Source organism: Talpa occidentalis, unplaced genomic scaffold (assembly GCF_014898055.3).
Source record: "Talpa occidentalis isolate TD23 unplaced genomic scaffold, MPIMG_talOcc4v2.1 talOcc4.18, whole genome shotgun sequence".
Lineage (NCBI taxonomy): Eukaryota > Metazoa > Chordata > Mammalia > Eulipotyphla > Talpidae > Talpa > Talpa occidentalis.
In genome coordinates, this window is record NW_023601851.1 from 8824714 (window position 1) to 8845886 (window position 21173).

Below are 21173 nucleotides of genomic sequence, written 5' to 3' on the forward strand. Positions count from 1 at the left end.
TTCAATGCAATTCCAATACAAATCACAATGGTGTTCTTCAATGAAATGGAACCAATATGGCTCAAATTCGTATGGGATTTTTATAGGGCAGCCCCGACATACAAAACGGGGGTGCCTGACTGTGGTCCTCACCCGTGCACTTAAAAGGAGAATCAATGCTCTACTGCAGGCACATGTGAAAGGTTAATGAAAGGTTTATTTACAAGGGAGGGCAAGTGGAAATGTACAGCTCAGGGAGAAAAGTGGGAGAAAAAGTTTTAAATGAGTCTACCCGATCCACCAATCTGGAATCCCAAATGGCACTCTGAGAGCTGGCTGCAAGCCAGGAGCCGTGAAGCCAGGAGGCAAGCAACAGCGTGCCAGCCCAAGGCTACGTGTTTGGTTTTTTATATCCAACCTGACTGCTTAACTCCACCCTCAGGTCCCAGCCACCTTCCTTTGGTGGTGACGGGATTTGTCTTTACCAATGTCTTGATGGTTTTAGTCTGGAGTGGGAGTGGAGTCCACAAAGCCTGTATGGGATTAGCTCAGGAATCCTTTCCCCCTAACAGGATCACAAAAACCTCTAGTAGTGAAGTTCTTCTGACTAAAAGTAGGTGGGGGGAAGGAGGTATGGTTGTTCAGGCAACACCACACTGATAAAGAAACCGGAGTCATGGAGCAGGCTACATAATGCAGAATGTTGCTGAAGAGCATGATCCTGGACATTTTATGATTCACAGCATTAGTTATAAGGGCGAGGAGCAAAAAGAAAGGGGAAGGAGATTAAGGGATAGGAGATGAAAGAAATGGGAGAATGTAGAAGATCAGGGATTGTGAATCTGTCTTCCAGGCACTTCTCATCTGCTGGAAGACTCTCGGTATTGTCTTTGAGATCACACCCTAATCTCCAGCCATGGTTCTAATCTTATCACAAGGCTTCCACTGATCAGCTTCTGGGGTCCTTTGTTATACATCGGTCCTCCGCACCCCGGGCGTTCCCGTCATACCTTGATGATGCATAAGTCGAAAGTACATGTTATATCTTGGTCCTCAGCCCCCTGGTGTTCCCCGTCACACTCGTGATGCATAGCTTTCCAGCGTGATCCAGCTTTGTGCTCTTGTTTGATTTGAAAGGGCACCTTGAAGGATGGGCTCTGACCTAACTGACCGGCCATCTTGACCTTGCTTAAAACTACAGGTGATGGGGCCTCCCGGTGGCGCAGCGGTTGAGCACTGGGTGCGAAACTGCCTGCAGCCTCTGCGCCCAGTTCGATCCCCGGCTGCTCCCCGCCAGCAGAGAGGGTCCCACATGGCGCGCAGACCTTCGCCGCCCGCTGCCCCTCAGCAGTGTGTTTCATCATCTGCCTGCTCTGCTCCTGCTCTGACTCTGGTGAATTCTCTCACCTCCCTTGCTTCTGATGTACCAGTGCTTATATAAATAAATAAATAAATAATAAATAATAAATAAATAAATAAATAATCTTTAAAAAAAAAAATAAAAAAAATAAAAAAACTACAGGTGATAAAACAATCGGGTAGAGTAGCAGACCCACAAGGTATTACACCCAGACATCAAAGAATACTACAGCTATTATAATAAAACATTTTGGAACAAAAACAGACACAGAGACCAAGTGAACTAACATATGACACAGGAGCTAAGACTATACATTGGAACAAGAATAGCCTCTTCCATAAATGGTGCTGGGGAAACTGGATTGCAACATGCAAAAGAATGCAACAAGGGAGGATCAACATGGCGGTGATGAAACACTGCGAGTAAGATCTCCCATTAAAAATAAAAGTTAACAGGGAGGAAAAGCGGCAGGTCCCAGTGAGAACTGTGACACGGAAGATAAACGGATGACTCCAGCAAACTACCCGAAGAAGAAAGTTGCCATAAAAGAGGACTAGAAGGGAGGAAAGCTCAGAACCCTGCTACCCTCCCCAACCACAAATCAGCACTCTCTGACCAACAGAAGGAGGAAAAACAAACAAACTACAAAAAAAACCTAAAACAACAAGAACAAACTACGCATCAAGCAGGACTGTGAGTGGAAAGGAACTATTTCAGCCACCACACCCCGTAAACTGGAGCTGTGGAGAACCCTGGATTCACCGTGGAGGTGAGCAAATGGCTCCAGGCCATTAGAGAAAAACAAAGACTCCCGGAGACCTACACACAGCCCAAGCCAGCCGGTAAGCTTGTGCGGGAAAGTGGCGCACATGAAAAGCAAATGCAGATCACGGCTGCCCAGGTCCCCGCACCTGCAAACTAGGCTTGTGAATATGCGCAGGGCCCTCACTGAGGTGAATATCCCTCACTGAGTAATCAGAAACCAGGCGCCTGGACACGGGAGCAGTGTGCAAAAGGCGCCATTTCTGCGGACACTGAACTGGGCAACAGCCCGCGTCCTGGACCTGAGGGCTTTGGAACTAAGACCCAGGGCACAGAATTCGGGCATGGGTTCCCACGACGGTGGGGCACAAGGCAGACACAGCACACTAAAGCCGTTGAGGCTTCCCCACCACTCCCACTCTGTTCCCCATCCCACGGGGTAAAAAAAAACAGCTTCCCAAGGACACTAGGAGAGATCTCTGGCGCCACCTAGTGACCAGAAAAAAATCACCAACACCCCATAGAATAGGGACCTTTCTTCAGTAAAGACTGCCTGAAACAAGCAGAAGGCTCCTGGAGGAGCAGTGGTGAGCTGGGAAGTTCACCCACGTCAGGCCCCTTCTGACCAGCAGTCCTAACCCAGAGGGGAGCGGGCACCCCAGCCAGGGCAGACCAGGTGCGCGGAAGAGTGTGCCTGTCTCTGAATCACATTTTAGAATAGGGACCTTTCTTCAGTAAAGACTGCTTGAAACCAGCAGAAGGCTCCCGGAGGGCCAGAGGTGAGCTGGAAGTTCGCCCACACCAAGCCCCTTCTGGCCAGCAGTCTGAGCCCAGAGGGGAGCGGACACCCACGGCTGGGACAGACCGAATACTCAGGGATTACATACCTGCATTGCCTTTTTAGGACAGGGACCTTTCTTCAATAAAGGCAGCCTGAAACTGGCAGAAGGCCACCAGAGTAGTCAGAGGTGAGCTGGGAATTTCGCCCACGCCAGGCCCCTTCTGGCCTGCAGTCCCAGCTCAGAGTGGTAGCGGGCACCCACGGCTGGGGCAGACTGGGTGTGCAGGGAGTTTGTCCCTCATCGCCAGTTTAGAATAGAGACATTTCTTCAGGAAAGACTGTCTGAAACCAGAAGAAGGTTCCCTGAGGGCCAGAGGTGAGCTGGGAAGTTTGACCATGCCAGACCACTTCCGGACTGCAGTTCCAGATCAGAGGGGGAGCAGGAAACTACAGCAGGGGCAGACTGGGCAAGCAGGGAGTGCATCCTGCATCGCCATTGTAGAACAGGGACATTTCTTCAGTAAAGATTGTCTGAAACCAGCAGAAGGCTCCCGGAGGAGCTAGAGGTGAGCTGGGAAGTTCGCCCACACCAGGCCCCTTGTGGCCTGAAGTCCGAGCCCAGAGGGGGAGCAGGAACCCACCGCTGGTGCAGACAGGGCGCACAGGGAGTGCGTCCCACATCACCATTTTATTTATTTATTTATTTATTTATCTATCTATTTATTTATTTTCTTTTTTATTTAATTTTTTTTAAATAATAAATTTTATTTTTTATTCCCCCATACAATTGCAACCCCCCATTCTGATCCCTATCCCCCCCTCCGCCCCCCACCCCAAAAACGTGTCTCTGGTTCATAGTTTTTTGTTGATTTAGATTTACACTTTCTTATAGTTATTCATTTTCCTGGTCCCTTATTTAAGTTTTCTAGATTCCTGCTATGAGTGAGACCATCCGGTATTTTTCTTTTTCTTTCTGGCTTATTTCGCTGAGCATGATCCCTTCCAGCGCCATGCATGTTGCTGCAAATGGCATGTGTTTATCTTTTTTGAATGCTGAGTAATAGTCCATGGCATATATGTACCACATCTTCTTGATCCAGTCATCTATTTTTGGGCATTTGGGTTGTTTTCAAAGCTTAGCTATTGTAAATATTGCTGCTATAAACATAGGGGTGCAGGTGTTCTTTGGAATTGATGTTTCTGTGTCCTTTGGGTAAATACCTAGGAGTGGAATTGCTGGATCATATGGAAGATCTATGTTTAGTAGGTCCAGAAATCTCCACACAGCTCTCCATAGTGGTTGGACCAGTTTGCACTCCCACCACAATGCAGGAGAATTGCTCTGATGAATAGTGAGGGCTGACTTCCAATAAAAAGTTCTCCTACACTCACGATATTTGTAAGGTTTCTCTCCTGTGTGAGTTTTCTGATGTTTACTGTGGGCTGATTTCCATTGAAAAGATTTCATACACTGCCTGCATTCATAAGATTTCTCTCCTGTGTGAGTTCTTTGATGTACAATAAGGGCTGACTTCTGACAGAAAGTTTTCCTACAATCTTTACATTCATAAGTCTTCTCCATGGTTTGAGACTGCTGATGTTCAGTAAGACCTGACTTCCAGAAATAAGTTTTCTGACACTGCTTAGACACTAAGGGTGTCTCTCCAGTCCAAGTTCTCTGACATCTTTTGAGGGTTGAATTATCGGACATTTTCCCTAATTCATAAGGTTTATCAGCTGCTTGTATTTTCTCATGTTGAGTAAGGAAAGAGAATTTATAAAATGTTTTCCCACATATATTATAGTCAAAAACTTTCTCACCTAGTGGTACTTCCTGAAGCTGAGTAAGGTTTAATTTTGTTCCAAAATAATCCCCACTTTGATTACATTTGTAGTGTTCAAAATCTTTATGAAGATTCAGATGTGTTGGTTTCTCAAAAAAGGATGATTCCCATTTATTACATGCATAGTATATCTGCCCGACCTGAGCTCTACCTTGGGCAATGAGAGCTGACATATAACAGCCTTTCCTACACTTATATTGAAAGGCATTCTCTCCCATCAAATCCCTTCTTTGGGTACAAAAAATATTGTTTCTTTGTTGATGTATCTCCCTTCTCCACTAAATTCCAAAGGTTGCTGCAAAGTTTGAATCATACGATGAAGACTAGGATACTCGGGATATCCAGGGCATTTTCAAGTTACACTAGGCCTCTCAATTTTCTCTATTGCATGCATCTCATCAGGCTCACCAGGGAAGAACATGTTCTTCCAAGTATGAAACTCTACAGGCATCATTCCTGAATGAATGTCATTATTTATACTCAAATTCAAATTATATATTGGATGCAAATTAAGTGGTTTTCCTAAGTCAATTATTTCCTTACTTGATGTTTTGCCATTGGCGATTAGAACTTGCCACAAATGCCTGCCCTGGTTTTCCTGGTTGGTCTCAATCAGGTCATCCACAGTATGGGCATCTAAAATGAGATAAAAATAACCATTCCATAAACAACATCTAGGCATCTAAGCATTTCTGATACAAAGGTAAAGGAGTTTCTTCCCACACTAGGACAAGACTATTTTTTTAAAGGGCATTAATATTATGATGCAAATGATTCCTTTACATAATAAATGAAAGTATGAAATTACATTAATAGATTTTCTAATGTCAAACACATTGATGGAAAAGATATGAAAAACACTGATTTAATATCTTACTTTTTAAATTCATAAGGGTATACTTGGTCAACATGCTGACATACACTGTAGGTAGAGATTTTGACTGAGAGCTTTCCACCTAGCATTTATTTATCCTATTCCTTCTCTATATATTATCTTGTAAATGTGCATCTTGAGCAGGTCTTTTCAGAACAATCACAACATACTTTGTAAATGGCATGATCATCCTGATCAGCTACTTACTAGGTTTAAGGAGAGCCATTTCTGTCACTTAAGCAGGACTTTGGCTCCAGGACAAGGACTTTGCATCTACATTTGCTTAGTGTTTATTTCTCCTTAGGGAACATGTACAGGCATCTGGGGGTTTTCTCAAAGGCAAAACCTCTTCCTTCTCTAAGACACATTCATTTGTCTCTGAATCCCTAACTAAACCATACACCAGTGGCTTCTCAGAACCATAGTAGGTACAGAAAACCGGCTCATCACTTTGTGCAACCCTTCCCTGATGATATAAAACATTTAGGTTTTGCAACTTAAGGGTATACTCAACATCTTTGAAAAAACTTTTCCCACTTTCCTCTGATACTAAGATTCCTAGTATTCTTAACTCCACTTCTCAGCACATGCTCCTAGTTGAAATTCACTGCATCTGAAGATTTTAGCTTATATTTTAGAATTTCATTGCATCCTAGTTAAACTTAAATCAGAGTCCATTGTTTCTTTTCTTTGTTTTGGCTTTTCTCCCAACTATTTCCAAAAAAGAAGGTGACATCACAAACTTCAGTCTCTGATTCCAAGGCCCCTGTCCCCACAACCTGAAATTCATGGTTCAGTGCCTTTGGAACTGACAAGGTTTGAGTTAACAAATTCCTAATCTGCACCCCTAATAGTGATATCCAACCTCTACTCCAGATTGCACATTCAAGTCATCTCAACCTTATACGCTACAATGTAAACAGTCTCTGCAAAAGTCCCTTCTGAACCCACATTCTAAAATAATACTGTCCGTTTTCTCTCACCCTGGTCATACTATGGCATTTATCTAATTAATGTGTATTTGCTTCCTCTCTCTTTCTCACAGAAAATAAACTCCATTACAAAAGGTGGGCTAGGGCCTCCCTGGTGGTGCAGCACTTGAGCGCTGGGCTGTGAAGCTGCCCACAGCCTCTGCCAGCACCGGTTCAATCCCCGGCCACTGGGTGAGAGTCCCACATGGCACACAGACCTCTCCTGCCGCCTGCTGCTCCCCTCAGCAGTGTGCTTCAGTCTTTCTGCCTGTTATGCTCCCTGCTCTGGCTCTGGTGAATCCTCTCACCCTCCTGCACTTCTGACTGTACCCAGTGCTCATATAAATAAATAAATAAATCTTTAAAACAAGGGGGCACGTTCCTTTGATTACTGTTGTTATCCACACAACTTACCATTACCATGTTGAAAGAATAAACAATGTATGAGTAAATGCCTGAAAGGACAGTCCTAAGAATGGCGTAAAACTGAGACTCCAGAGATTGATAAACCAAAAACATTTCTAGGGGAAGTTAGTTAGCGATTGCACACCAGTTACTCGAAGGATACTTACAACCATTATAAAAGTAGGGAAAATTAATTAGGGAGCCATATTTGGAGAACAAATAATGAATGAATCACATACACAGAGACCAAACATTCTAAGGTCTGGATATGGGGAAAATAGCTCAGTAGGGCCAAGAATCCTGGGCTCTCCTCCTCCCAGCCTCCCTGCCCAGTATGCAGTGACTGACCTAAGAGGCTCTGGTTTGAGGGTTCCTTGACAGTCCATGGCACTGCTCCCTGCTCCAATCTGATGATGAACTCAGGTTTGTTAACACAAAACCCTGTTGATAAGAGAAAATGTTGACTTTAGACAAAACTGCTTAAGTCTCAGTCTTTGAAGACAACAACAGCACAGCTTTAAGAGCTGAGCAATGAAAGGCTGGTGTGGCTCTCTGACAAGGGTGAACACCCTTACCTTCCAGGTTTGCCATCTTGAACTAAATAACATTAATTTCATAAACAGCTGTACATTTATCAATGAAGATAAAACAGTGCTTTCACTTGTTTATCGCAGGGCAGTTTTACTTACCCATGGACAACAGACTGTTGTAGGTCTCCAGCATCAAATCCATGTAGAGAGTCCGCTGAGCATCATCTAGGTCCTGCCACTCCTCCCAGGTGAAAACCACAGCCCCGTCCTCAAATGACAACATCTCCTTTAATGAACATTTCTCAATTCAAGGCATCAGCCTATGTCAGAAGCATAGGATGTGACTGGGAGCTCAATATTTTATGTTTTATCTTGTATAGGAAGAAGCCATCACTGGTACTCTATATGGTACAAAAGTGATTCCACAGTAGAATTATCCTACTTGTCTTAACTCTCATTAGCTCTTAGAAGTACTTTTATAGCTTTCCTTATAAATCTGGAAATGTCCTTCATGCTAAGGATGAAAGGATGAGTAAAAACCTAGTCCTCAAAGAAGCTAATCATCTAGTTTGCTGACTTAAGCATAGACATACATCTGGAATAATGTCCAAAAGCAACTATGACAAAAACAAGTTTAGTGTAGACTGGGGTTAAAAAAGGAGGGGCGGGTAAACAGCACTTTCTGTTATCAGGTTGTACTTCACTGAACATCCAAAGATGTTTAGCAATTCTATAAACCACATGTTCTTATGAATATGAGGCAGTAGAAGAAATCAAGATGTGAGGAAATAAAGAGCAGTTAGCAAATTAAAGTGCTCCTAGCTTGTGAGGTGAAATAGGAGAAAGACTGAATACGAAGTTAGTTTGCATTTCCAGATACAACCTGATTCTGGCAATAAAAGTCTTAGGTGATCAACATGTCTCTAATAAACTATTTAAAGTTTGCAGACATCCTAATTACCTAAAGACTTATTTTCATTCCCAAATGAGCAAACACTTTCCTAAACCACAGGGTGTAAATAACAAGGGAATAAAAATAGGTAAGTGGCACAGGGGTTAAAGTATCAGTTCTATCAAGCTATCACCAGCTACTGTGGCTTGAGTTCAATTCCCAGGCATGGAGTTGACCCACATGGCACAGCAGACCTCTCCTGTCCTGACCGCTGCTCCCCTCAGCAGTGTATTTCAGGCAATCTGCCTGTTCTGCTCCCCACTCTTATCTCTGGTGAATCCTCTCACCACCCCACATCTCTGGCCTACACTACTGTTCTCTATGCATAAATAAATAAAAATCTAAAAAAAATAAAGTAAGTAAGTTACATGGTGGAATTTTCAGTTTAACAGTCATCCCCTAACAGGAGGATGGGAAAATGCATAAGGGAAAGTCAGAGAACAAAGCAGAGGGACAGCGTTACGTATACTGTGGTAACAGACTTGTAGGCATATAGAACACAGCAGTAACCCTAACACAGAGCGCAGTGAGGGAGGAATGGAATGGAACTGGGTAATACTTGGCTGTCTGAAGGGTGAATTCCCTGCTTGATGCAGGCCTGCACGTCACACATTGTCCCTAGGTGACAGGGGCTGGCACACTACTGATGTTCTGCAAGTGCCAGCAATCTAGGCCCTAACTCTGGCGACTCCTTGTGCATGCAAGACTCAGAAACTGGATCTACCATTGCTATAACGCAGCCAGTATCCCATGGCTGAGTGTTTTCATGTATGGAGGACTTGTATATATTAATTTTATAGCCTGGTAATTGTGATTCACTATGGTTTTCCAAGTATTGGGTATAACAAATTATGATATTTTAAACATTTTTTATTTATGCACACAAGAGCTGGGGAGTAGGTCAGCATTACAGGGTGAGAAGATTCACCAGAGACAGAGTGGGGAGCAGAACAGGCAGATCCACTGAAATACACTGCTGAGGGGAGCAGCAGGCGAGGCAGGAGAGGTCTGCTGTACAGTACTGTGGGTAGCTACCTGGCCGGGGATTGAACTCATGCGGCAGTGGCTGTAGAGAGCTTCATAGGTTGTGTCTCAATCCCTTGTGCCACCACGGAGACCCTGTTTTCAATTCATTTTTGAGTCACTGGCTGGCAGGAAATAAAACTCTGTATATGAGAAAAAAAAAAAGGGGATTTGAAGTGCTGTGGTCAGCTACAAAAAAAGGGGATTTGAAGTGCTGTGGTCAGATACAAAAAAAAAAAACATTCAAGAAGGATTCAATCAATGTGTAAACACAGGGGAAGAGGTCAAAGCTGGATGGAAACAGTAGGGACAGTCAAATCACAGGGGCTGACTCAGAGAGAACTGAAGTATGAAGAACGGGGCACAGAACTGAACACATGGGTGGAAGACATTTATGAGAAGAAACACAAGCATTCAGGGGAAAGAGAAGAAATCACCAGAGAGGCAGTGACAAAAGCAAAAAGTAGGAATTTTCAGATCACGAGTGGTATCGACATAAACAGCAGAAGGTTCAATTAAGGCAGACTAGAGAACCAGGGACTAGTCACTGGATTTGACGGCAACTTAATTATAAAGTGGTGAGATTTACACACAGTGAATTGGGGCTACATTCAGTGTGTCAAAGCGGATACCCACATTTAATGCCTGCCATCTTAAGGTTCAATAGCTGTTATCAATTTCATAAACATTTATTAATTTCGTAAAAGTTGCCCAAAAAACCTAACATCAAACAGCACACCGTGCACCTGAGTATATAGATCAGCTGAGAGAAATGCCAACAGACAGCACATAACACCAAAACGAAGCCCCTAAACCCAGCAGCCATCTCACTGCATCACGTGACCGCACATCACATTTCACCCAAGCAGCATGAACTTAGGGACGAAAGGACTAAACAACAGGCCGAGATGGCCAATGAACACAGATGCAGAGGTCCTCAACAAAATCTTAGCAAGCCAAATTCAACAAAATATCAAGAGGATCATATATCATGGCTAAGTGGAATGGAATTTATTCCTGGAATATGATGATGGTTCAACATACATCCATCAATGTCATTAAAGGAAAAATAAAAATCATATGATCATATTAACAGATGCAGAGAAGGCATTTGACAAGATTTGGTACCTACTTATGATATGTTCTTGTGAAACATAATAAAGGCCATATATGATAAACCGACAGCTAGCATCTTACTCAATGGTGAGAAGCTCCTAAAGCTTTTCATGTAAGATCAGGTACATGACAGTGATGACTTCTCTCACCACTACCGTTCAACATAGTATCAGACAGCTGAGCTGGAGCAACTAGGCAAGAGACATAGAAAAGGAATCCAAATTGGAAAAGTAGTAAAAGCATGACTACTTCAAGATGACATTAGTACAGAGCTACAGAAAACCTGTTAGAACCCACTAAAAAAGTATTAGAAACAATAAATCAACACAGTAAAGTGGCAGACCACAAAATCAATATACAAAAGGCTGTTACAATCCTATGTGTGAATAAACTAGAAGACAAAGAAATCAAGAAAACACCATTTACATTAACATCAAAAAGTATTAAGTACCTATGAAAGAAGTGAACAAAGGAAGTGAAAGATCTATTCAATGAAAACTGCAATACATTTCTAAAAGAAATAGAAGACACGATGAAATGGAAAGATAGTCCATGCTCGTGGATGGGAAGAATCAACACAGTCAAAATGTCCATCTTACCCAAAGAAATTTACAGGCTCAATGCAATCCCTATCAAAATTCTATACGACTTCTTTAAAGAAATATAGGAAATATTACTGAAATTTATATGTAACCACAAAAGACCCTGAATAGCTGAAGTAATTTTGACAAAAAGAAGAATAGAGGTGTCACACTTCCTGACTGCATGTCCATAATAATTAAACAGACACAAAGACCAATGGAAGAGAATTGAGAGCCCCAAAATAAACCCACACTGACATGGACAGTTGATCTACAATAAAGGAGCCAAGTGTATGCAATGGAGAAAGGAAAGTCTCTTCAAAAAATGGTGCTGGGAAGACTGGACAGTCACATATGGAAAAATGAAACTACTCTCTCACACCATGCACAAAAACCAACTAAAGATTGATTACAGACTTGGATATAAGACCAAAATCCACTAAATACATAAAAAGAAAACGTAGGCAAAACATTACACAATGATGGCTTCAGGGATGTCTTTGGGGATTCAACTCCATTTGCAAGGAAAATAAAAGCAAAAATAAACAGTTTTATTTTCACTGCATCAAACTAAAAGACTCTGTACAGCAAAAGGCACTATCAGTAAAGCAAAAACATACCACACTGAATGGGAATAAATATTTGCACATCATATATCTGATGAGGGCTACAGGCAAGATGTACAAAGAACTCATACAACACAAAAGGAGAACAAAGAATCCAATCAAAAGATGGACAGTGGAGCTAAACAGATACTTCTCCACAGACAACACACAGTCTACAAGCACTTGAAAAAAGATTCAATATAATTTACTCTCAGGGAATTACAAATCAAAACTACTATGAGATACCTCCTAACTCACTGAAAATTTCAATATTAAAACATACACACAAACACAAACAGAAACAACAATTGTTGGTGAGGATGTACAGAAATCCTCATGACTGTTGACAGGAATGCAGACGGGTTCAGCCCCTATGGAAAATAGTGTAGAGGTTTCTCAAAATATCAAAATAGATGTGTCATACGATCTAATGATTCCACTTCTTGGCATGTATCCAAATAATGCAAAAGCACTCATCTGAAGAGATATATATGCTCTTCTGCTTATTGTAGCACTATTACAATAGCTACAAGTTATGGAAACAACCTACGTGCTCAAAGGCGGACGAGTGGGTTAAGGAGACGCCGTCTACACAGTGGAACACTCCTCAGCTGTACAGTAAGATGAGCACGGGCACAGGCTCGCCAGGGGCCAGCAGCCAGAGCAGGGATCTGAGAGCGCAGCTTAGCCTGTTGCTCTGGAGTTGGCGCTGCCCAGGGAGCGCTGAGGCCCAGCGGGCTCCATCAGGGGCAGGTGGCTCCTCATTACGAAAATCCTAGACACGTGGGCTCCCTTGACAGGACACGCAGCTGCTGGAGGAGGACTGCGGGGGCTCCAGCGCGCAGCGGGTGAAGAGGGGAAGCCGGGGGAGGCCAGGCTTAAAACACGTGGCCTGGGCTCCGAGCTGGCCGCCAGCCCGCCAGCCCCCCGCACGGGTGGAAGGCTGCGGGGAGCCCCTGCCGCAAGGCAGGCGGGGACTCTGCCTTCCAGCGGGGACAGGCGCGCTCCACCTGGCTCGGGAGGCCATCAAGGCCCGCGGGGGCCGCGCAGAAATGAGCCTGTGGCCAAGCCCCCGCCCCGCCCCGCCCTGCCCGCAGGAGCCCCGCGCAGCCCCGCGGCGCGGGAAAGGCGCACCCCAGATTCTGAGCAGGCGCCTCCCGCGGCCACGCGGGGCTCGGGCAGGCGGCCCGGGACGCCGCGGCACACTCGGTGCACACGCGGCTACAAGGGCCTCAAGACCTGCCAGGCGACGGCGGTGGTGGGGGGCTGAGGGGGCGCGGCGGGGCCCGGCGGGGCGGAGGGGGAGAGGGCGCTGGGGGCCGGGCGCCCTCCAGGCGTCCCCGCGGCGGGAACAGGCCGCCCCGCGACCAGCACCACGAGGCCAAACAGGCCTCTCCGCGGGGACAGGCGCCCCCGCCCCGCCCCGCCCGCCGGGCACCAACGATGGTGGGCGGCCCCCGGGGCAGCGCTGCCCTCCGGCTCCCGACGGCGCCTCCTCCTGAGGGGCCTCGTCCCGACCGCGGACAGTCCCGCGCGCCCCGGACCGCGGCCCGAGGAGCCGCTGAGGAGACGCCTCCGACCTGCAAGGCCCGGCCCGCGCAGCTCCGCCCCCGACGCCCACCAGCAACCACCTCCGAGACGAGCCCGCCCGTTGGCGGCCCTGGCGGCTGAGGGAACTGCAGCCCGGATTTCCGGTACAGACGGGGCGTGGGCGGGGCCGCACCTGCGCAGAAGGACGAGGCAGCCCCGGCCAGTGGGGAACTACATTACCCAGAAGCCCGCGCGCCCGTCAGGGCCGTGATGGCCCTCAGGACGGGCGTCAGCTCCGGGGTGACGGGATGGGCCAGGGGCCAACAAGGCGCCCAGGAGGGACCAGGCATGGCGCTGGTGCGGCACAGCGAGTGAGGCCCTTGCGCTGCCCCCTCCCGCAGCGCGCGTGTTTGCAGCCCGAGGCCCGGTCGCCGCGCCCGGGGCTGCTGCCTCCTCTCCCGGAGGGGGGCGTGGGGAGCCCCTCCCGCGAGTCCTGCGGGCTTGGGGGGACGGGGCGCTTGGGGTCGCGTCCTGAGCGATGACCCAGCCCCGCGGGCCGTTTCCCCTGGACGGGGCGCGCGTGTCCTTTACGACGCGGGGCATTGTGGGTGCCGAGGCCAAGTCCGCAGCGCCGCGGGCCTTGCAGTGACGGGCGCCCACGCGTTGTGGGGCTCCCGCGGGAAGCCCGCGGTGACGAGGCTTGGAGAACACGCCGGGCACCGACCCTGTCCTGGGAAACGCTGTCAACATAGTCTGGCCACAGCAGGCCTGATCCTTTTTCTTTGTCTAGATTTATCAGTTTGTCATGGGTTGTCTTTTCTTTTTTTTAAGATTTATTTCTTTATGCATACACGAGCTGGGGTGCAGGCCAGAGGTGGGGATGGGGTGGGGTGAGTGGACTCCCCAGAGTGGGGAGCAGAACAGGCAGACTGACTGAAACACACTGCCGAGGGGAGCAGCGGGGAGACAGGAGAGGTCTGCGCGCCACGTGGGACCATCCCTGGCCGGGGATCGAACTCGTGCTGCAGCTGCTTACAGCTTCACAGTGCTGAGACTCAACACTTTGCGCCGCCAGTTGTCTTTAAACGGGATTTTACATGACTAATTAAAGCAGTTTAGTAATTACAGGAGCACAGCTTATTTCCAGGTGTATCCAGTGTGTGACTTAATAGTCCCAATACTACATACTGACAAAGCAATACTGTCTGGAAATTAATGAATTTGAATAGTCTGTCCTAGATTCTTCAGTTGAGAACCAATTTGACTATTTTCTATTTTGTATAATATTTTCTAATAATGTCCATGGGTCTGTAATAAGGCTCCACAAAAAAGCGGTTTCATTATTGGTTCAGTCTTACCTGCCTTGAGTGGGGAGGGCAGGCAGGCCAGACTCTAGAAAGCACAGTGCTTCAATTCTCTCTTACTTGTAAAATCTTCCTTACTTTCTGCTGTGAATAACTTACAGGCTGCTTCACACTTTCACAGAAGTCTTTCACACGTTGATCTTAGTACATTTCAGATGTGACTTTTGATAGCAGTTTTGCTGTCTTGATAGGAAGGACCCACTTACACTCCTGGGAGCATTCAAGTGTGACCCTGCAGACCAGCAGCAGCACCTGGGAACTGGTTAGAGAAGCAGAATATGGGACCACGTCGGGAGCTATTCATTAGAAGTTTGCACTCACACACACATGGTGGTTTGGATTCACATTAAAAAATCACCCCAAGACAGAGATGTAGCTCCAGAAGTCTGCATGGTGAGGGTCCTGGCTTTACTCAAAGTATCCTAAATTCTTGCTTTTCAGACTGTGTTTTGATTTTAGACTTCTTATCTTGTTCATCTGAAAAGAGGCTTTGGTGATGAATGTGGGTGTAGCTTAGAGGCTCCTTTCAAGTTAGACAAGAGCAGGACGCTTGACGGCCCTGGGGCAGCAGTTGCACATCCGGAGGTATGACCTGGACACCCTGCTGACTGTTGCACCCCAGGGACTGATCAGTGGACGACTCATTAATAAGACTGGTGCCTTGAGGGCCACTTTGGAAAACAGGCAGTTTCTTATAAAACAAAACATACTTACTAGACCCAGGTTCTACTTCTAGCACTAACCAAAACACAAGAGCAATAAGGATGACACCTGCCTGTTGGCAACAGCCTCGTGGAAACAGCCCAGCTGTGCGCCACGGGCGAGTGACTGGTCGGCCACGGTGGAATGTTGCTCAGCCCTTACGGATAACTGCCGTGCGCCGAGAGCACACACAGCAGCTCCGCGAAGAAGGCGTTTTCTGTGCCCTTAGATAGAACATCCGCGGCTGCTGGGGCAGAGGGAAAGCATCTCCGCTTTGCAGCGGGGCATGGGGCCGCCTGCCCTCCAGATAAGGGAGCGGATGTGAGGACAAGAGCCGGTTGGGGGCAGCTCCCCGGCGGCAGGAGAGACAGCGCGGCGGCCTTGCCACTTCTCTCCAAGTCCCTGGTTGTTCTAAAATGCATCGAAATGATTTGGCAAAGGGGAGAAAAATGTGAGTTGCATCTGAACTCCCCGCCGCTGATGCTTTCAAAACAACAGTGGGACGAAGTGGCGCGTTCGGGGCCCACTCACCATTTCTGATGAATGAGGCGATGGGGGCAGGATGCCGGCGGGAGACCCCTGAGGACCGCCGCCAACTGCGCTCCCGAGTCCTGAACACTGCACCCCGAGGCTGCGGGAACTGTGGCTGTCCAGGGCAAAGCACCCGCCCCACCGTGGCGAGGCATGGCTCCAATCCGGAGGTGTCGGTTCAGGCCGGCCTGTCCCGGCAGGGGCCACACTTTCCTCCACAAACGCCCTCTCTGGCACTAGCGCCAACCTGAGACTCGACGTGGCCCCAGGCCTGAGTCTTACTCTTGACGCCGCTGCTCCCCAACGGCAGGGGACCCCGACAGAACACCCCCTGCCCCCCGGCCCCTGCGGCGCCAACACCCGCCCAGGGCCTGGGTTGTGGCCACGAGCGCTGACCAGACCCACACACGGGGCCCGCCGCCGCGATGGTGCACGGGGACAAGAGCATCTGAAAATTAGTCCTACAAATAAAATATGAACAAACACCAAACGGCAAGCGGGACTCAGCGCTGCAGGGATCTCAACAAACGGGATCACTCTGACCCAGTCTCCTTGTCGGAAGCGGGAAAGAACAGCAGGTTCCAGGTTTTACCTCATCCTGGTAAATCAGTGACACTTTATATAAGCATTCTGACAGTATGAGCTACCCAGTCAAAAAGAGTGAAAATTAAGCTATTTTGACATAATCTGAAAGTAGTATGATGATGCGTGGAGGTTTTATTTCACTTTTTCTTTTAAGATTCTATTTGCGTAGAACTGGGGTGCAGGCCAGAAGTGGGGAGATGGTGAAAGGAACCCCCCAGAGCCAGAGTGGGGAGTAGAACAGGTGGATCCACTGAAATTCACTGCAGAAGGGAGCTGCAGGGAGACAGGTGAGGTTTTCTGTGCCCAGTGGGGAGCTCCCTGGCTGGGGATCAAATTCAGGCCTTGGCAGTGACAGTCTGAGACTCCACCCTTAGGCCACTAAAATCTTGTTTCACTTCAATGGAAATTAAAGATGGCCTACTAAATTCCAAAATTAATAAAGACCGATACCATGTAATAAGAACATGCTCTTTAGAAGACATTCCTGAGGAATGCTTTGTAACTCAGAACTATATACAAATTTAAAATCACTACTATGCAGAAGAAAATCTTTGCAAGTTCAGTACTTCAGTAATGCTAGTGTTTAAAAGCAGGCAGGTGGAAAAAAAAAAAAAAAAAAACAACCCACCCAACCCTGGGTAGCCAATAACGAAAAGAAAGGAAGGTAAAACCTATCAGAAAACCTAAAACAAGTTGAACTTAGCTTGCTTTTCAGACCCTAGGCCATGGATTAACGACATAGGCAAGAGAATCAAATACCACTGTGAAAGCCAGATCAAAATAATTTGCAATGAAACAAACACATACATGTTCATGTTCCAAAAGGTAAATCACAAGTACCGACGTTAAAAAAAAAAAAAAAGGCAACAGCACGCATATCCAAATGTCCTAAAACTGATGCCAGACCTCAAAAAAGCTTTTAAAATTTTGTTTATTGTGGGTGTTTGCATGACATGCATTTTCAGATTGGGGAATGACTTTTTTTTTAAAGCAAGGGGTGGCAGAACAATAATCCAAAGTCATCTTATTTTTTTTTCAAATGTTTAAGATCATTACATTTGTTTGCCAGTATGTGGTTCATCAAGATGTTATATCATTGAACTATGAACATCTGTCAATGGAATTTGGTTTCAACTTATAAATTGTTTATAAACTACTTACTTATTACAAAAAAATAAGGCTAGGCCTTAAGAACTGTCCTTAAATACAGCTGCACCAAGAAAAAGGTGATCAAAATGAACACTGTAGTTAACAGTCTTGTCCAAGTTGCTAACTGCTTAGTTCTGTGAAGGTTCTATGTTACATGAGATTTCCCACATTGAGTTTGGTGCTCACATTAGCTACCAAGAATGTGATAAACCGGCTGGTGGCATTGCTAATAGTCATTACCTTGAGTGCAGAGACAGTGCTTATTTCTAGAGAAACAATGAAAGTTTACCATTTAAAAATTTTTGACACACTGATGAAACATTCTACTCAATCATAGGTGAATCTAAGTTCAGTGCCACCTAGATTTGTATCTGGCCAACAAATCCAGAGGTACTTTGGAGTAAATAAGGAAATTGCTACTAATGCAGCCAAACCAAATACAGAGAGTACTGAAAAGTGCTATTTAACTAACCCACTAGCTTTAAAAATTAAAAATCACAAATTCATATGTCTGGGGAAAAAAGCCTCAAGAAGAAAACATTAAAAAAAAGGTTTAACAATTACTTCAAATCAAATAAAGTACCAACCATCCCCCAAACAGCAAGATTTCATGTGTCCAAATGAGCTGAGGTCCCCAAATAATAAAAGTACCACAAAAGGTGGCATGCTGCAAACTGACACCTTCTCCTCGGGTCCAACCTTTACTGCCAAAAATTTGCTGTCACAGCTTTTAAGGTGATGAAAATTAAATCGCCACATGTTTACTTCTTTGCAGGCCAGGCCATTAAATCCTCACATCATTGCATCTAACAGTGGCCGCTGTCACAGGCTGTGGGCTGACACTGCACTCAGACACTGTATTTGCACAATTTTTTCTTTGTAAAAATTCCAAGAAAAAAAATATGCAAAGGGCTTCGGAACTAAGAATTTTACTCTCTAGAATCATAATTATTATGCTCTGGCAGAGTTTTGGATTCATAAAATTAATTTTAATTTTCTTCATTAACTCTGCAGTGCCTCAAAATGTGCCTATCATTCAGTGGGTGGCTCAATCAGCAGGAAGACTAATTCGGTGTAACCGCTACTTGATAAAGTACAATAATCAACACTATCACCTAGGATTGCCAAGCTGTTTCATGAAAATCTCAAAAAAAAAAAAAACACTGCAAAAGAAATAAGCTATTTTATTTAATGTGTGACAATTGTCACAAAGTTTAAATATTTAGTTCTGATGCCCTAATTTATTTCCATTAAGTCTTTCAAGTTTACAGATACATTTATCCACCAGGATGCCAGGTTTATAAACAAATGTACACAATTTCTCTTTATATAACTGCAGGTTTTAGGAGGCCGTGGGCTATAAAATCAGGTACAATTTAGACATGACACTTTTCAAACACTGTAGTCAGGACAAAGAGGGTTGAAGTTATTTCTCTGTCTGTGGAGTGCTGAAAGTTGCCAAGCTGATACTTCAAAGCTCTCACCTGTGTTTCTTATGCCCTGAACTCATCCTGTCAACAGGCAGCACAGGGTAACTCTTCAGCAGAGGAGCTCCAGTGGGTCACTGCGGAGACCTGCCGGGTGCATGGGCACAGCCCTGTGAGTCAGGCCTAGAGGTTCACGTGTCAACAGGAATGCAGACTCATGGAAACATTAATTAAAAATTTGATAGTTCACCTGTTTTATTAATTACGGGCTAATTGAAAGGTATGTAAGTGCAACAAATGTTGCTTTACATTTCTCTGCTTAATATCATATTACACTAAGAAATACTGTAACTGTTGATGGCGCTTACCCAGCTTCAAGTACAGGACTCATATAGTTCTACTGATGCGAAGAAATGAACAAGAAAGGCAGCAACTCAAAATGAAGATGGGAGGCACACAAGAGAAACTGACTTTGGTTTTTAAGAACCAATTATTGACCCTGAAATGCCAGATTCAACATCATCAAGAACAAAAAAAGGTACAGCAGCAGCCACCACGTCACCACACACTAAGGGTTCTGAAACAGGCAGGAACATCATCCGGTCAGCTCATTCTGTTTTGTCATCTTTGTGCTGCTCCTGCTTTCTGGCTGCAGGAAGCTCAAGGCCTGCCCACTGCATACGCTCAGCTTTTCTCATTGTGATCTCAATCTTTGTTGTGGTCATCGTCACGTAACTCCGCTTGACGTCAATCACCTGCAACACAACACACAATACAGGGCAGTGCTGTCAGACTTAGGGGAAAATACTGATCCAGTCTATGCTACTAATCAAGAACACAAGCCTCCGAGGCCATTCTTATACCTCGATTTACACTTTCGCTCAGTGAAAACGCGGACGGGAATAAAAGACCGCACGTGACATTGTGGATGGGCCCTGGAGACGCGGACACTGTCCACGCACAGGGCAGCCACCTGCAGAGAGGCGGACAGGGGCAGGGTCAGTTCTCTCCTGGCGCCCCCCCAGAGGAGCACCCCAATCTCTTGCCTCTGACAAGTCTGTGTCCTGCACTCTAGGCGGAGAGAGAATATTCCTGGGATGACACAAGCATCCCCAGGGCGTCAGGACGGGGTCGAGACCGCGCCCACTGCTCGCGGACTCTCGGCCCCGCCGCAGGGCCCCCCAGGGGACGGGCCAGAGACCCCCGCGCGACCCAGCCCCGGGGTCCGGCCCGCCGTGTCCACAATGGTCGAGGTGTCCAGGGGGACTTGGGTGGCAGATGTGGGGTCCCCGGGATCTCTGAGCAGCGCCCACAGCAGCTGAGGCAACTGCCCGTGCAGCCAAAGCGGGGAAGTGGGTGGGGCTCTGTGTCCCCCTTCAGATGCTCCCCCCTCCCTCCGCCCCCTCCGTCGCCACCAGGGGGGGCTGCCCCTCCCCCAGCCCAGTCCCCGTCCCCCCGCCCCCTTCATCGCCGCCATGGGGCACTGCCCCCCTCTTGGCCGCGGCTCCCGCCCAGGCCTTCCCCGCCCTGGTGTCCCCACCGGCTGTGCCCGGGGCCTGGCGCGGAGATGGGGCGGCCGTGGGGGACCCGAGGGCGTTGTTGGGGCGGGCGGGGCGGGGACCCACGGGCCCAGGAGAGAAGCTACGGGGGAGCGACGAGGGGGGTGCTGCGGGGGGAGGGGAGAGGGCTCGGACACGCAATGGGGCCAACGCGGAGACTGAGGCCTGGGGGCCCTGGACGTGCCCCCTGGACACCCCACCCCGCCCCAGGAGCTGACGGGCCGGCGGGATGGACCCGAGGGCGCCAGCGCGGGGCGGCAGAGGGGGGCGACGGCTCAGGCAGGAGGCCCGGGAGTCCCAGCGGGGGGCGGGGGGACAGGTCGCGTGGAACCCGAAGACGCTGCTGGAGGGGGACTTGCCGCGAGGAGGCGCTGACCCGGCGCCCCCCGTCCCAAGGGCATCGCGAACGCCCTCCCGCGGGGCGGGGCGGGGAGTCCGGCCTCAGGGCCGGTATCGGCGGGGTTTGGGGGCGCGTGGAAGACGCTCCAACCCCTCAATGGGCGAGGCCGTCCCCGGCACGTTATTCAGTCACCAGCGGTGGGA

General features: G+C 47.4%; 1 protein-coding gene across 6 annotated transcripts in view; it reads right to left on the bottom strand.

Moving 5' to 3' along the window:
* LOC119250688 (zinc finger protein 717-like) overlaps positions 1 to 21173 on the bottom strand; it is a 34093-nt gene that overhangs the window by 7122 nt on the left and 5798 nt on the right. For 2 of the 6 annotated variants that reach the window (XM_054697665.1, XM_054697666.1), the window contains exons 1-4: positions 12334 to 12622; positions 7666 to 7774; positions 7325 to 7417; positions 5270 to 5362 (exon numbers count right to left, since the gene is read on the bottom strand). In XM_054697665.1, the coding sequence (XP_054553640.1) occupies positions 5270 to 5284 (15 nt within the window). In that variant the 5' untranslated portion in view covers positions 5285 to 5362; positions 7325 to 7417; positions 7666 to 7774; positions 12334 to 12622. Of the gene's footprint in view, positions 1 to 4228; positions 5363 to 7324; positions 7418 to 7665; positions 7793 to 9493; positions 9625 to 12333; positions 12623 to 13414; positions 13452 to 19128; positions 19219 to 19439; positions 19827 to 21173 lie in introns of those variants that run through there. The other 4 variants (XM_054697667.1, XM_054697664.1, XR_005126380.1 and 1 more) reach the window with 4 other exon arrangements.